This window comes from Pinus tabuliformis, chromosome 3_2, assembly GCF_031772625.1.
Source record: "Pinus tabuliformis cultivar Carrire ecotype Pingquan chromosome 3_2, CPIR1, whole genome shotgun sequence".
NCBI classification, from domain to species: Eukaryota; Viridiplantae; Streptophyta; class Pinopsida; order Pinales; family Pinaceae; genus Pinus; species Pinus tabuliformis.
In genome coordinates, this window is record NC_142302.1 from 378,972,554 (window position 1) to 378,990,190 (window position 17,637).

General features: G+C 44.2%; 1 protein-coding gene across 1 annotated transcript in view; it reads right to left on the reverse strand.

Annotated features, from left to right (window-relative positions):
- Positions 1–17,637, reverse strand: part of LOC149181003 (two pore calcium channel protein 1-like) — a 399,691-nt gene that overhangs the window by 316,528 nt on the left and 65,526 nt on the right. Inside the window, exon 5 of the mRNA XM_089414060.1 lies at positions 9,799–9,929. Coding sequence (XP_089270186.1) covers positions 9,799–9,929 — 131 coding nt within the window. The remainder of the gene's footprint in view (positions 1–9,798; positions 9,930–17,637) is intronic.

A 17,637-nucleotide genomic window follows, 5' to 3' on the forward strand; every position in this document is an offset into this window, starting at 1 on the left:
AGGGATACGGAGGCTTATTTCAGAGAGCTGATACAATTGCGCCAAACAGGCAACCCAGAGCAGTGCTTTTCAAATTTTTTGAGTGTGTCAGTGATGGTCTCGAATCTATCTGAGGCAAGGAGGGTGTATACCTTCATTGAGGGCTTGCTTGAGCCCCTGCGTGGACTGGTGAAGTCACCCTCCACACTGCAGGAAGCAGTCTTGTGTGCAAGAGATCTACAAGGGGCCATCCCCAAGACTAGATCACCATTTCCTGCACGGATCGCCAAGGACCACACAGGGGAGGGGGCAGTTAGATGATGAGACACAGAAGGACCTCTGGAGGAGGACGTTGTGCTTCACATGCAGAGAGCCCTAGGCACCTGGCCATAGGTGCATTGCAGGTAGAGCACACTACAATGAGGTATTTTCCGAAAGTGATCAGGAGGATGAGGTGGAGCAGGATTGCGATGGGACAGATGGAGAGAGTCTGGCAGACAGAGGGCCACCACCACCACCTCCACAGGGAGGGGCATCTCTTGCCCCAGCAGGACGAGTCCTTGCTTCTTTATGTGGGATTCCGAAGTTTTTGACACTGAGGATCAAAGGCACTCTATAGGGACAGAGGGTGTCAGTGCTAGTGGATAGCGGGGCTACCCACAATTTCATAGATGCCCAGCTGGTCCAGAGGAGGGACCTCACTACAACAGAGTTTGAGGGCTTCTCAGTCCTAGTGCTAGGTGACTGTACCATCCAGTGCACTAGATATGTGCCATCCTTGACAATAGTTATGGGGAACTACTCGATGACAAACCACTTCTTTCTGGTCGATGTGCCAGACACCAACGTGGTGATGTGTGTCGACTGGCTGTATTCCCTTGGGCGAGTCACGACGGATTGGAGGAAACCAAAGATGGAGTTCATTGGGCCAGATGGAAAACTAGTAGTCTTGAGAGGCATGCAGTCTTACCCACCTTAGACAGTTTCGGCCCATAGGATGGAGTCAGATCTACGACATGGGGACATTGCATGGGCAGTTGAGCTGAGGATCTCAGAGGTTGGGGGACAGGTGCAGTCACCACCAGCAGACATACAGGCTTTGTTGGACAAGTATGCAGTAGTGTTTGGGGACATTCCACTACGACAACCACTAGATAGAGGATTTGAGCACACCATTGAGCTGGAGCCGGGAGTACAGGAAGTGATCACTACTCCTTACAGGCTTCCCAAAGCCTATTAGGACGAGATAGAGAAGGCCATCCAGGAGCTGCTTGCATTGGGCCATATCAGGCCAAGTTCCAGTCCTTTCGCTTCTTCAGTGGTGCTGGTGAAGAAGAAGTGAGTCTTGGTGAAAACACAACGCTTGTGCTCTAACAAGTACCACCTATTTTAGTCGATTGTTTTGGGTTAACCCTTGTCAGCTCAGTCAAGTAGAGTAAGGTGAGGGGGAAAACCTTAACAAGTATGTCAAAGGTATACATAACATACTTCTCTAAAGGAACAACCTCTTCTGCTCTTAATAAGTCGGGATCCCTCTTCCGCCTCCGAAATAAATAAGTGCCTATGCACAGTTCTTTGAAAAAAATAAAAAATAAAAAATAAAAAAATGAATAAGGCGAAAGAAGAGAAAGGCTCCTGCGCAGAGAGGCGATACAAGTAACTCCGCCAGGGTATTGACCAGGCTCACTGGCTACGGAGCGATGCTTGTGTTCCTGTGTGACTCTATGGGGGTACTGTCCAGGCCTATTGGCAACAAAGCAACACCAAAGATGAAAGTTGAACTTTGACAGTCATATTACTTGTGCACCAATATACCCCTCATCCCAATCGAAACAACTAAGTTGACTTGGCTTGGAATGTGTGCTCACCAATCAAGAGAATGGTAGGGACTACATCTGTCACACAAGCTAGTGCGAAAGCTATCACGATCAATGAATCGAACAATACTTCCAAAAGGGTTAGGCTCGCTTTTCACGAAACAAGATCCATTTAGAGAGCTGGAGTTCTACCAGTGTGTCGCCAAGTGTTGTAGCGGCTAAAACCACCCTCCAAAATTTTGACTCGCATGCAAATTTTGGATCCTATGATCAATTATCCTTGGTCGCTTATTGGTAAGATGATGATTTCAAGCTCCCCTCCTTGATCCTAAGAGTTGTCAACATTCTCATCTTTATGCGGCATGTGTCACTTTCGATCATAGGGATTGTTGTTTGTCATGCAAAGGGAATGTTGTTTTGCTTCAAGGGAAGCATGTGTGCATGAGTGGTTGTCATCACATAGACATGTTTCATACTCACTTCACGCGCTCTTGTCACGAAGGTTGTTGCATCAAGCAAAGTATGTCTTATGCATTCTGGATGGTCTACATTGTGTCACTAAGTGTCCATGTGTGATCACAATCAAGTCCCAGCAATGTTTACATATGTTTCATTGATCTCACACTTAGCCATTTTCCCGAGCAACCTAGCCTCATCCAACTTCCCGAAACTGTGCGATTTGCTTCTGCAACCATCAAGCTTCCTCCCTTGCCTGTTGAAACCCCACAGTGCGCAGAGACACCAATCTCCCTTGTCTGTTGAAACCCCGCAGCCCGCAGAGACCCCAGCCAACACTGCTCTCCAGAAATGCGCAAAGCAATCCAGCTGCACTGCACTCAGAAATTGCGCAGAGGCGTCCTCCCAGGACCCCCGTCCCGCACTAGTGTCATGTGCCTCAAAACTTTGCAATGTTGTCCAAGCTACCCTGGCTGTCTTGCATCAGAAACTGCGCAGACGGGCCTACCAGGGCCTCATTCCAACAACAGTCGTTGTCCGCTGAAATCACGCATATCTACCTCTCACTGACTACAGGAAAAGGTGACATGCTGAAATCACTTCCAAGGAGTTGAGGAGAAGGACCAAGGGGCCAAGTAATGGAAAAGATTAGGACTTCATGCAAACCCCGTCGGATGCATGATCATCTTAAGGGTAAGTATGGTAAGTAAAGAACACCTTTCGAAGTACATCTCTTAGTTGAGTTTGCAGGACTGTTTGTCATTGTCATATCATCCTGTCCTCAATAACATGCATGTGCGCAAACACGAAAGGTCATTGTATGTGTTTCTTCTACATGTCTTGCTTCCTTTTCAGTGGTTCGACCAACTGTCGTCTTCGGCATGTTGATTGCTACGTCATGCTCGTGACCTTGTTCTGGTAATGTTGAAGGTTGTGTTTGAGTTGTGTTCACTATATAAACATCTATCGCACTCACACATGATGTTATAAGCACTGTCGTGCAAGTGTCATCACGGTCGTCCGAATGTCTATCTCAAGTGTCGCGCTTGTCACTCGCACCCATTGGTCAGTCATACTATGTATGTTGTCTTGATGGTTCGCGGTGTCTTGTCTTCGAGTCATCTTGAGTGTGTGTTCGCAAGGTCATGCATGCACAAGTTCACTCGCTCACACAGTTAGTCATTTTCTTGAAACTCTGTCGACCGGACCTTCCTCCAACAGTCGGACCTTCGCTAAGCTACATTGAGCAGTCTCAGCTCTCAGTGAACATCTACTGTTGCCCAGAATTGCGCATAGCTTCAGGTTGTTTCCCAGGCAGTCTGCATTGCGCAATCCTAGAGTCGACCCAACTCACTGTCACCCAAAATAGCGCAGAAATTTCTCAGCAAGCCATCTCAATCTGCGTTGCCTACAAGCACATCAACCGAGCCTCCAGCTAGTCAACCAGAGAGTTTGACCGAGCAGTGACCGCAAGCCTCACTCCAAAAAAATGCGCAGAAGCTGCCAAGCATGCCCACTTCCGCTAACTGAAGAAACTGCACAGACATGTCGGACAGACACCCTATGTTTGTCACTGCACTGCGCTCAAAAAATTGCACAGTTTTTCCAACCAATCAGCCGCCCTGTTACTCACCCCAAAAACTACGCAGTTTTCATCAGCAACCTCCCAGCTGCCCAACATCCCTCTCAGCTCAGAAACTGCGCAGGGATGTCAAGCAGGCCAGCCTCCTAGCTATGCGCAGTTTTTCCCAATAGCCTCCAGCAGCCCGCTACCAGCTCCCTAGAAAAATTGAGCAATTTTTGTTAGCAGCCTCCCGTAGCCTACTGTCAGCTCCCCGGAGAAATTGCGCAATTTTTGCTGCCAGTCTCCCCTTGCTACCTGCACTGTCTTCCTAAAAAAATTGCGCAAAACTGCGCTCTAGCGAAATCAGATCCAGCGGACAGTCACTGCCAATCCGGATTGCCCATCTCAGTCTCCCAATGACCTCTGTGCAATTTTCATGAACAATGCCCGGAGCTCGCATCACGGCTTGAAATCTACCTAGCACAACTGCAGAGCCTTGTCCTCTCTCCTGGTCACCAGCATCCGAAAGCAAATGACAATGCATCATGGTAGACTAGGAGATTTCTGGATTTGATGTCGTCTCGTCATGAGTAATTGCAGATATGGATGAGACATGACGCGACGACGAACGGGATGAACAAGGAGCGCATGCGAGGAGATTGTTTCGCGAACAGATGAACAAGGAGCGCATGTGAGGAGATTGTTTCGCGAACGGATGAATAAGGAATGCATGCAAGGAGAGTTGTTCGTGAACGGACGAACACACGAAGCATGCCAAAGTACAAGCGAAGGAGCAACGTGCACATGCAACATAAAGCGAACACCAAGACCATCGAAGACTCCGCACACCTAGTCACGCAAAGACGAATCTATGATACACCCAAAGCACATCCATCACTCAGCAGCACTGCAACTTGACATGCACACTACCAGTAGCTTGAACATACCAGCTCTGTCGTGTTGAGTCATGTCATGGGTCATCTCGGCCACATCACTACCATGGGCCACACTGTTGTAATCAATGTAATGTAACGTGGAAGTCCAAGAGACCCACATGTAAATCTGAAGAGTCATGTAAAGTTGAAGAGTCATGTAAGTCAAACAGTCACGAGGGAAGTCGAACAGTCACAAGGGTTGAATTTACCCTTGGCTATAAATATCCCTCATTTGTACATGCAAAGGACTTTTCACCTTGGCTCCTCCCACATAGCCTTGAGAGTCTGTAATCTTTTATTTGAGGAGTGAGCAGTGGCTCCAACGTGTCGCTATCGGGGTTAGTGATGTAATGATGTACAGATGTGTCTTGGAACTTTCGCTTAATTCAAAAGCCTGTTAACAGGCCAGCATGTTTCCACACATGTATTGTATTCGTTTGTAAGACTATTCTTTGGACGCTTGTAATGCATGTTGCTTTAACCTGTATTAAAACAGTGGAACTATTTTGGTTGTTTTAGTACATATGCTATGGGAAATATGTTGTATCAGTTGCTAACATTGTCTCCCCCATGTAGGCTATCCCGTCGGACACTCAACAGATTCATTCTTATATACTTGTTATAATGCCCGTCGCACTCGTGTGGACTATTCCACTGGGTGTTGTACTTGCTATTTGTTCACCTTGTATTTGTGATTGCCGCATCCGTGTGGACTACTCCGCCTGAAGCTGCGGATGTCCTGTTGTGATTTGTGTCTCTAGCAAAGTTGGGACTATTCCCTTTCAACCTAAGACTCACTTCCACCCTCTCCCTCTGCAGTGAAAGAACTTTGACACAAGCGGCATTAAGCACTCACCAGGCACGCGAACCTCGTTGTTCGAAGACAAAGCAGACCACTATCACATGCTGAAAAGCAAGAGCTAAGACAAATCTTTAAGATAATGGCAATCGTGCCATCATACCGGATGGGACTCCTACACCAAACAGTGTAAGGTCTAGTTAGGACCTCATACCGGGGAGATCCCCTGAATGTTGGCGGGTCGAGCACCATCAACAGGAACTGGACCTCTAATTTTTGTGGCAAATAATTTATCTAACCCCATCTCACGTCCAGCACAGGATGGCCATGACCTATGATGACAATTAGCAACCTCGAGCAGCAATATACGCTCAACAAACACAGAAAGGCTCTCGGCCTAGAGAAAACGTTGCGGCGTGGACAAGGAATTTGGCATGCCAAAACCGGGAAATTCTCCATGAACTCGCCCAAGGAATCGAGGCTAGATACACAATGGAAATTGGCCAGGAGTTTAGCGCTCAACAATTGATCCCTTTGTGCGGCCTTCAAATAAATCGAAGGTTGGAGTAATTCAACTCCACGGTGTAGAAGAAAAAATAAATGATGTGGCTCCCACCAACTAAAAGATCTTTCTCAGCTCTATCAATACCTTAGACTTCTCAAAAATAAAATTGAAAGTCGGCCCTTTAATATTTTACGGCCTCACTTCAAAATAGTCTACCGCCGATGGACAATTTCAATCTGGGAAGGGTTAATTTTCCAACATCCAACACTAACGATCTTCACAAATAAATATTGGATTACAATTTCTTCTGCCCAAAACTATTTGACCCTTCGAAATTCATATGCGTGGCTTCTTCGCATACAATTTGGCTCTGACCTTTGGACAGTTGGGTTGACTATGTATCCCCTATGCTATGCTCGATTAATTTCGGCCTTTGAAACTAAAGAGTTGGCCCCTTTAATATTTGATCAAATACGACATTTGAAAATTTCAATACGGCCCTCTTCAAAATATTTGACTGCACCCACCAATAGGTCTTTTGGAAAAAAACATAATTTCTAGCCATCATATAATAAAATTTGTCCAAGAACTAATATTCAAACAACAATTTCACTAAGAATTTGTAGCATTTTTAATGAGAAAAAATTTCAAACTCCTTTTAATAATTTCTCATTTTGCTACAGGAAACTGGGTTTTTGACATCTCCGACAAATCCTCTAACAATAATAGTTGCAACTAAAAATTGAAAACCTGTAGGCTGAGCCACGACCAATGCTATGATACCACTGTAATCTCCCAAATGAAATAAATTTGGAACAAGCTCTTCATATAAAACTTATCATGCATTTAACAGAAGATTGCCTTGTAAAATTAAAGACAAACAGAGCGCAGCAATCCATAACACACTGAACAAGAAAATTCTCACCTTTATTATATTAGATAAGTTGGGGTTTTACATGCACATACAACCCATATAGCTGAGATGAAAAGCTGGCCTCAAATAGATCTACAACACTACCGCAAATCGGGCTCCAAAACAAACTGAAAAACAATACACTGTAACGTGTGAACCCATAATGGATCCACCAAGGGAAGATATGGGTGCTCGCCCACTCTCATTGAATCACCCGAGGGTTTCCATCCTGGAGCTACTGCTGAAGTAGAGAACCACGTTCTCAAACCTCTCCACAAGAAGAAATCTCAAATCCAAGATGTCTCCAAATGATCTCCTCCTCCCCTTTTATAGATCTGATGGATAGATCTCCAAGCCTCTAGAAGCATCTTATTTTATTATTTTATTATTATTCTAGAAGCTCCTCCATTGACTTTATCTTAAGTGACCTTTAATTTAATTTTATTTCACTTAAGTCACTTTTGGCCATTTTTCTCCAATTAATTATTTTTCCTTAATTAAATGATTAATTAAAATCATTTTTTAACTAAGGAAAATGGAAAATTGCTCACCATACTCTCTTCGACCACTGGAAGTCTCTTCTCAGCATCCCATCTTGTAGATCTTATCATTCTGGTTCCAACGAGCTATTATGCTGAGCTGTTCCATCAATTAATCTCCTCGGAATGCCACCTCGAGCATAATTAATTAAGTTATGCCCAATAATGACATTGATTTTTGAAAGTTGTCGGAATGCGACGGAACAAAAGACAAATTGTGCGGATGATGGAATATGCCAAGCGAATGCCATCAAATCCCATAAAAACTCCTCAAAACTCTATCGGGACCCCTGATGACATAAACCTGCTCCACTGACCTGGCCATCTCCTACCCTGGAAATCCACCCTGGTTGTACTATGAAGAAGAATAAAAATGTCACGTACAACCACTGTATGGTCATGTATGAGCTCCTATCAGCTCTGCACTTTTTTCCCTGCAAATAATAATTCGCCCAACATGAAATTGGACTCAGCAACTGAAAATTTGACCCAACAAATAACTTAAATGGATAGGCAATTAAGTGACTGTCTAGGGAACAAGGAGTAGTGCTTTACAAGCATGTATGGCCCGTATAGATGTGTATGGCCTATACAATGATGATTTTGGTCTCACCTCCACAAATTCAGCCCCACTTCTCCTTGTTTGGCCTCAAGCAAGGTGGAATGGCTCAAGTAATGTGAATTGACTCAAAAGAAAAGTTACAACCTATAGGAGAGAAAAATGTCCAACAACCAAAATCCTAAATTAGCAAGAACTCTATTTTAATATCCATCAATTGCAAGGGCTGTATTAACTGGATGAACATTGTCAAAGAGTTCTTGGCTTCCACAAAAAAAAAAATGGGAGGGGAATTCTTGAATGTTGCTAACAGAAGTACAATAGATAAAGCATCATTTCAATTAGGAATTTGACTACAAGCTAGATTAAAACACATGGGAATCCACGTGATATCTCAAAAGTGAAACAAGCAACAAAATTATGCACAACATAGTGCATTCATACACACAGTGTTCTTTACAAACATAGAGGAATATCCAAGAACTCATATAGCCATTTGAACACACCATAACACAAATATTTACCCTAGAAATCCAAATGGAAAAACCAACTTCGAATGGGGATCAATACTATGTTGAACTATCTCTAGTTACAACGCTATTCATTCTTCTTTCCTTTTCCCACCCCTTGAGAATGAGAGTGAAGGAGAAAATAGGGACAGTTGGGAGGTAGGGGGAAGGCCAACAAGGAGTTCTATTAAGGAACTCGAAGGTGAAAGAGTCACTGATTCGAAACCGCATGGGCACAAATCAAGCCATGAGTATGGGTTGGTGCGGCCTGGGCCGGGTCCAATCCGTAGGTGATTTTGACAGCTTAGATGCCCCTAAGTCACAATTTCTCAAGCTACAGGTTAGTCCTACTAGTTTGTAGGCAAGCTAACAAACAAACAAAAATATTCTCTATTTTCCTCTCACATTCTCATTTTTGTCTTATTCAACTTTAAAATTGCACTACTTTACATAGCTTGTTTAACCTTCATTAATTGTTGAATTGGCTTGCAAGTGTTGAGTATTACCCATCCATTGGTTCGAATCCATTTCGGATCAGTGTTTCATCTAGGTTTGCTAGCAAAAGTGATCCGGATTGAGGAACCTTAAGAAGGAATTGACTTTGCTTTTCAAAGTCAAACTCAGTGTTTTCCATTAATACATTGAGTCCCCTCCTCTTGGTGCACGAACTTCTTGGCTGTCTTAGGATGGGATTTCCTCAGTACCCCTGTTGTTCAAGTGATGTAATTCTCTTTATTCCATGATGTATTTATTTGACCTGCAAAGTAACTTATGCAGCATTTCAAAAAAAATGTCAAATTTGCAAGCCTGAGTTAGGGCCAAGTCAAACTTGGAATGGAGTTGAGTTGCCTTCATTTCCTCAAAGAATGGACTCGACTAGGACTGAGAAGAATCCAGCAACACTGCTTTTGGTAACTAAATCCTTGTATGATATTTGTGATTTTATTAATTAAATGAATCATTTACTACATGCTTAATAAAAATGAATCATTTATTACATGCTTAATAAAAATGAATCATTTACTACATGCTTTTAATTTTAGGAACTTTTTAATTCCACCTCCCATGACAGTTGATTGAAGCAAAGTGTGGCATCCCAATCCAAAATAAAAATGTAAAAGCAAGCAAAAACCCCAGCATATCTAATGTTCTATTGATTGAAGCAAAGTGTTGCATCCCAATCCAACAGAATAAAGTAAAAGCAAGTAAAAACACCAGCATACCTAATGTTCACGATTAGAATCATCACTCGAATGTATGGGTCAATTCTGAAAGGCAAATCATGAATAGGCCCAGAAGTAACATAGAGGGCATCAACAATTAAGTCTGCCACCAAAAATACCAATAATACGACCTGAAAAAGTTCCAATTTAGTTAACAATACATGATAAGCATATAGCCCAAAAGGACTCTAGTACATATTCTAGTTAAAAAAAGTTGTACACAATGTTTAAAGAAAAGTGAAGGTAAACATTACTTGTATGATATAGCATTTATTCTTCTTTTTTGGTAAATGCAACATATGTCACATTACTAAACAGAAATATTGTGCAATATCTTGGAAGAAAACTACTGAGTACTATGATGCATGCAGAAATGCATGTAATATCATCATATTGATCATAAGTGTGATTATTTATTTGCTCAATCACAAACTCATGCACAAGAATGTAATATTCTATATAGAAAATTTACAGAGTAGTAACAACATGCACAATGGAAAAACACAAATGGAAAAACACAAAAATTTGTTGCACATTTACATCTTAATGCCAAAATACCAGAAAATTACCAGGAAAAACAATTTTCATTTATATTATATGAAAAGAGAGTACAATAGGTGGGAAAGTGGAACCTGGGCTTGCTACAGCAAGCTAGGCCATTCCCAGGTCTCAAACTTGCTGCCCAGCCACTAAGAACTCGACCCCCAATTTAGCTTCTGCGCTGCCCTGGCAAATCTGGGTGCTGCTGCTGGGAAGAATTTGTTCTACAGGCCTCAATACTGCTCCAAAGGGGATGAAACTTTAGCTGGTGCCTTTTCTCATGCTGCTCCACCAAACTCAGAAAGGATTTGACCACCCAACTAGCCACCAGAAAACCCGCTAAGAAGTGCTAGTTGCCTAGGGACACCAATTGTGCGCACTGTTGCATAATAGCTGTATATGGCCCTTAATCCAAAGGAAAATTCCAGCAAAAACTCCCTCTGATTTACCCTGGAAATTCCAGCCCTTTTCCAGCTCAAATCCACTAGCCCCAAACTCCCACGAATTTGCCCAAATTGCCCCTGCACAGGCCCTAGGTAGCAAGTGGTGTCTCTGTTGATTACCCACAAACTATGCCCTGCTATCACTCCAATCTACCTTCAAAATGTGAGTAGCATCTTCCTTCAAAAGCCCGGCAAGAGATCTGACTTATGACAGCTGCTCCAAGAAGTGCGAGTTCTGCTACTGCGCCCAGTCTGCTCCAGAATTTCATTAGAAACACTAGCAATGTCTCCCGGAACAGCCCTCCAAAGTTGCAAGAAAATCCTCCTAGGGGTGGCACTCATGGTCCACCAAAGGTAGGTTGAGATTTCCACTTGGAGATCTTGTGTGTTGAACAGCACTCTGTTGACCCAGCTAAACAGCGTGAGCAAACAATGATTTAGATGTCAAATGAGCAAAACTCCCAAAATGAGTGCTCTTCCTCCTATTTATAATTTCAGCCCCTTTTTCCTTCCTTGTGGGCTTTGTTACCACTCAAACCAGCAGGGGGCCTAAATGGGTTCCTAAGAGGGAAACTGCTAGGTTAAGGGCAACGGTGGAGGCTTAGCCCACTGTCACCATAGCTAAGTCTCCCTGCTCTTTATGGACTTTCACCAATGGGAGAAGTCCCTGTAGTGTAGGAATTCACTTGTAAAGTATATGTCAATGGATAGGTGAGAAGTGACCCTGAAAAACATTTCCCAAGGAAGGACTAAAGAATGGAACTTGCTTGCTCTTTAAGCAAGGGACTTGGTCCACTAAGGGTAAGGGGTGAGGATTGGAGGGTTGAGGGCAATGTTGCACGAAGCGGGGACGAAGCAGGGACGCGGAAGCATCATTTTCCAAAAATCTAGGAAGCGAAGCGTCTACGGAAGCGTCTGCTATATATATATATATATATATTTTAATTTTTTTGCATTTATACTCAAAACAAACATCCAAAATAGGCGGAAGCACGCTTTCGAATTTTGGAAGCGCCCTTCCGGGGATGCTTCCTGGACGCATCCGCACGGGACGCGCTTCAGGCCTTGGAATCGGGGGGGGGGGGGACGCTTCCTACAACATTGGTTGAGGGAGAAAGGATAGGCTTATAAACAAGGTTCTCAATCCCTATAATCCTTGCGAAACTTGGATTCCCAAATGGTCTTTGACAAATAATCTTTATTGAGAAGCAGGACCACACAAGGCCAAATGGACCCAGCCCAGGTTCGGGGATGGAATGCAGTAACCAATGATGTTCCTATCTTGGATGAGGTGAGGGGAAAGGACCAGACAAGAATATTTACTTCAAAAGGTTGAGTTGATCTTACTGAGGTCTAGCCTTGGGGATGCCTAAGCAAAATTCAATCCTAGAGCTAGGGCTTAGGATTCCCAGAGATTCCACTGTTAGAATTGCCTCAAATTTGGAGGAGAGGGAGGGGACCCACCAGCGCAGTAGCCTATAGGAGATCAAACTTTTTCCTTTGGTCAATTCCCAAGAATTGATGCCCTAGGTGACCTAATGGGGCTAGACTTCGTGAAAAGAGAAAAAAGAGGGTTAAAATGATCACCCTTTTTGAGGGATCAATGTCTATTTCACTTGGGGATATGGAGTCGAGGATAATGATGAGTAAGAACTTGGTTCTTGATCAAGGAGGCCGGGAAAGTCAACTTCACCCGATGTTGAGGAAGAAAAGAAAAGTGACCTTCAAGCATTTATTCTTCAAAGAAAATGATGCAAGCTGCTAAAATTTCTAAGTCTACCCGTTAGAAATTTAATCTGTATTCTTCTGGTTTATTTCTTCTACTTGTTAAATTCGAACAAATTATTTAAAACAAATAAATAATGAAATAGACACAATACAGTCTCAACATCTACAGATCATCAGCTGAAAGAAAACAAACACACAAGTGACACCATTATTTTTGGACAAATGTCCCTAGAAAACCGGTGCAACTATTATGACGGTTTATTATTATGTAGTACTTCCTTGAGTGCAACTAGGTGCCAAACTGGCTCACCCGACAGAGAAAAATAACTGGCAGCAGTACCTCTCTATTCGGAAACAGGTATTTAGAGAACCAGTCCCATGAAACCCTCTCCAACGACTCTAAAGCACTACGCTGGCCCTTCTGGCCTCTGCGTCAGCCCTCTGAGGCACTACGTAGCCTCTGGGACCCTTTGCGTCACTCCAGCTGCTCTTTGTGTGGATGACGCAGTCCCTCTAGCCTCTGTGTTGTCTCCGTTGGGCTCTGCGTGGCTTGCTTTGGCTGTTGCTTCTCGCTCTCTGCCTCTGCACTGGTCTCTTGGCACTGTCTCTGCCTCTCTGTCTAGTACTCACTGCCCCTCACTGCTGATCACTTATTTGACTTTGCTTAGCAACCTTGCTCTAGTAAATCGAATGACTGATCACTCTGGTGTGTTCTCCAACTAACCCTCAAGCCTCTTCTTAGACTTTTTCCTGTTGGTCCTTCAACAACCGAGATTAAATCTCTAATCAACAGCTAAAAGATTAGATTTGGTTTGATCCATGACTTTTGGAACCTTCTAACCCAGTTTTATATTAATACCCATTAACATTTTATTTTTCCTAAGTTTAGACTTAGGAACTCCATTAAAAATATTAATTATTTTAATATCTCCCAATCCGGTTAAAATCTGCCCAAACCATTTCTGGGTCTTGGAGATCTCATGTGCTTTAGCCTTTCCACCAATTTTCATGGCTAGAGCACATCCGATGCTACCCCAAATCAACACTCCCTCTTAGCAAGGATTGTGCTCTAATAATACTCCTCACTAAGCATTACTCTTATTATATGGCACCGGTACCTGTGCTGATGCTAGGCCTCCCTGCCCAACATCCTCTGCACTATTGCATCTTGTACTGCTGCCCATGGCTCTGCCATTTCCACTGCTACATCCGTACAGCAACTCCCTCTGCATCCGTGTTGTTGCTGGTCCTTTCTCCCAACACTGCATCTGCACTGCAACCCCCTCTCATCATGTTGCATCATGCTACTGCTAACCACTACTGCACTGCAACTCAATTACTGAGAAGTAAGTAACTGATCCACCAAACTTCTGACATCCCTGTCAGGCTAGAAACGCTCCCGATGCTGAAGCTCCCTCTGCCGCTAACAAGTGCTCCCTCTACTAACCTCTGCGCTGCTGCAACAACATCTTGCATCTCGCACCGCTGCAAACCTCTCTGTGCCATCCTGCACTGTTGCAACACTCTCCGTGCCTCTCGCACTATTGCAGCCTGCTAGCCTCGCGCTACCCGGGGACTCATGCACTGTAGCACTATCTGTCGCTTCATCCACATCCGTCTCTACCTACATTCGCCAATCCTGCTCCTCTCTCTCCGGGGCTCCCATTGCAAGGTATAATCCAAGAGTTTGGGTACCTCAAGGATTCTTCCCCTCATCGCCTGTAATCCTCCTGACTACAGCTCGATGTCTCCCCACCTCTTCTCTAGAGGTACATGAGCACTCATGGCACAATCGTCATCCTCCTCGCTGTCACTGCCTTATAGTCAAATGCCTCTCCCTTGCTCTTCTTCGTCGGACACTGATTCACATAATGACCCAGTTCCCCACAAGTGGAAACACTTGACCTTGGAGAGGTCCTTCTTCTTCCTCTTCTCCTGCTTTCCCGCAGATGTCAGAGCTGCATCCTCTTCCTCTTCCCTCTTGATCCGGACTCCTTTGCTACTACTTCTCGTCTTGCTCTGCCTTCTGATTTCCTCTTGGCCAAGAGCCACCCACAATTCTTCCCAATCTGGAAAATCTGCCCTTCCTATTGATTTGGGGTAGCATCGGATGTGCTCTAACCATGAAAATTGGTGGAGTGGCTAAAGCGCATGAGATCTCCAAGACCCAGAAATGGTTTAGACAGATTGTACCCAGTTTGGGAGATATTAAAATAATTAATATTTTTAATGGAGTTCCTAAGTCTAAACTTAGGAAAAATAAAATATTAAAGGGTATTAATATAAAATTGGATTAGAAGGTTCCAAAAGTCATGGATCAAGCCAAATCTAATCTTAGTTGTTGATTAGAGATTTAATCTCGGTCGTTGAAGGACCAACAAGAAAAGTATAAGAGGAGGCTTGAGGGTCCATTGGAGAATACACCAGAGTGATCAGTCATTCATTTTGCTAGAGCGGGGTTGCTAAGCAAAGTTGAATCAGTGATCAGCAATGAGGGACAGTGAGTACGAGGCAAAGAGACAGAGACAATACTGATAGACTAGCACAGAAGCAGAGAGAGCAACAACAGCAGCTAGTCCAAGCTACGCAAAGCCCAGCAGAGACAGCACAGAGGCCAGAGGGACTGCATCATTCACGCAGAGGTTGTTGGAGTGACACAGAGGGTCCCAAAGGCTGCGCAGTGCCTTAGAGGGCTAATGTAGGTCAGCAAGAGGCTGATGCAGAGGCCAGAAGGGCCAGCGCTGAGCTTCAGTTGTGCCGGAGAGGGTTTCGTGGGACAGGTTTTCTAAATACCTGTTTCCGAATATAGAGGTATTGTTGTCGTGTATTTTTCTCTATCGGGTGAGCCGGTTAGGCACCCTATTGTACTCGGAAAGACTGCATAATAATATAACCCTTAGAATAGATGCATCGGTTTTCCCGCATTGGGTTTTTCCATGGACATTTGTCCAAAAATAACGATGTCACTTGTGTATTTGTTTTCTTTCAGCTACTAATCTGTAGATGTTGCGACTGTATTGTGTTTATTTCGTTATTTATATATTTTAAATAAATTGTTCGAATATAACAAATAGAAGAAATAAACCAAAAGAATACAGATTAAATTTCTAACGGATAGACTTAGAAATTTCAACATGGTATCAAAGCATGGTTGCAAATCACAAGGGAGCTGAAGGCATCAGTTGAGCAGAGCATTTTCAGTAGAATCAACTCTCCCGAGTGACAGTAGCTGATCCTTGCAGAAGCAACAGAGGAAGGGTTGACGCAGAGGGACTGCGTCATCGGCCTAGGCCAGAGAGAGGCTCACGCAGAGGCCAGGAGGGCTAATGCAATTAGCTGAGGGAGTTGTTTTTTATGGTGCCGAAATTGCACAGAGCCAAGAGGCTCAATCTTTCAGTTGATGGGGCGAAGGAAGCTATGGGAAGTTTGTGGGAGCGAAGATGGTGGTGTACTGTGGTTAGAACAGTACCTAACAGGGCAAGACCAAGGTAGAGGAAGTTGTTGCTGAGGCGTATTTCTAGCCAAAGAATCCGGATCAATGTTGTAGTTGCACAGACGATTGGAGAGGAGCAACTTAACGGTTGACAGAAGGATTTCCAAGAGGGAAATCGGGACTCAGAGGGAATCCAGAAGAGAACTTCCAGACAGGAAGTTGAGAGACTCGGAGGAGTCGAACCGAGAAGTTCCATACGGGAAGTAGAGAGACTCGGAGGAGTCGACAGAGAAAGAGCAGCGAGATGGCCGTGAATGGGCTGAGAGATCAGGACAGGCTGAACGGAGCATCCAGCTTTGTGGTTTGGAAGGCCAGGATCTTGTCCATTCTAGACAGACATCGTATCAAGGGCTTCGCCTTGAGAGTGATGGCTATCCCAGTTGACCCGGTAACTAATGAAAGGTACGAGGAGGCAATGGCTAAGGCAAAGTGTATCATCCTTGATGGGGTTAAGGATCATGTGGTCCCACACATTGCCGAGAAGGAAACAGCAAAGATGTGGTACACTTTGAAGACATTGTACCAGCGCACTTCCGTTCGAAAGGACTACAGGGGGGAGGATCCTTGAGGTGCCCAAACTCTTGGATCACATACGGCTAGAGAAGCCCTTAATGACAGTAGCAGAATGACGTGAATCAGTTGGTGTGAGGGATGATGGAGCAACAATGGCAGAGCTAGAGTGCCAAAGTCTGAAGCAGCGCAGTGGAGTGTTGCAACAGTGCGGAAGGCACAGAGCAGATACAACAGTAGCATCAGAGGATCAGCACAGATTAGCAGCAGAGGTAGCTTCGATGTCAAGGGACATCTAGATTGACCAGCATGTCAACTTTTGGGTGGATTTTTGTGAAAAATTCTGGATCTAGACATTAGAAACCCCTACTGCAATTACTGGTTTAACATCTCCTACTTGCTCTTTGCATTAACAAGTTATTTAATTACATAAAAATCGATGTAAAACACTATTGCAGCCTACACATACATACAGATCATGAACTGAAATACACTGAGACAATCACACAAGGGACATCGTTATTTTTGGGCAATCGTCCCTAGAAAAACCCAATTTGGGAAAACCGGTGCAACATATAGAGGGTTTGTATTATTAAGCAAATTCTTGAATACAACTAGGGTGCCAGATATGGCTCACCCAATAGAGAAAAATCTTGGCAGAAGTACCTCTATCCAGAGATAGATATTCCGAGAAATTCAGCAACAGGAAGATCAAACCCCACAGAGGACCCAGTTGTTCCCAGTGCTGGGCAGCGATGGCTGCTCCAAGCTCTGCGTTGGAACTGTGTCACCTCCTCTAGGAGCTGTGTCACCCCCACAGTGAGCCTCCCTTGCTCAGAAAGTCGATTTGTTGAATTGCTCCCTCTCTACCCCACAAAATCTCCCCAGCGCTACCTCTAAGGGCCTGCGTCAGCCCCTATGGCTTCTACATCACCTGTGTCAGCCCCTATGGCCTCTGCGTCACCCTCTCTAGGACTGCGTTGTCTCTCCCGGTGCTACTCTGCCTCTCTGCGATGTATTCTTCGGCCTTGAACTGAAGTTCCCTTGCTGAACTGCCCCTCACTGCAACTTAGATCACTAACTCAATTTTCTAAGCAAACCTCACCCCAGAAAAATCGAACTCTT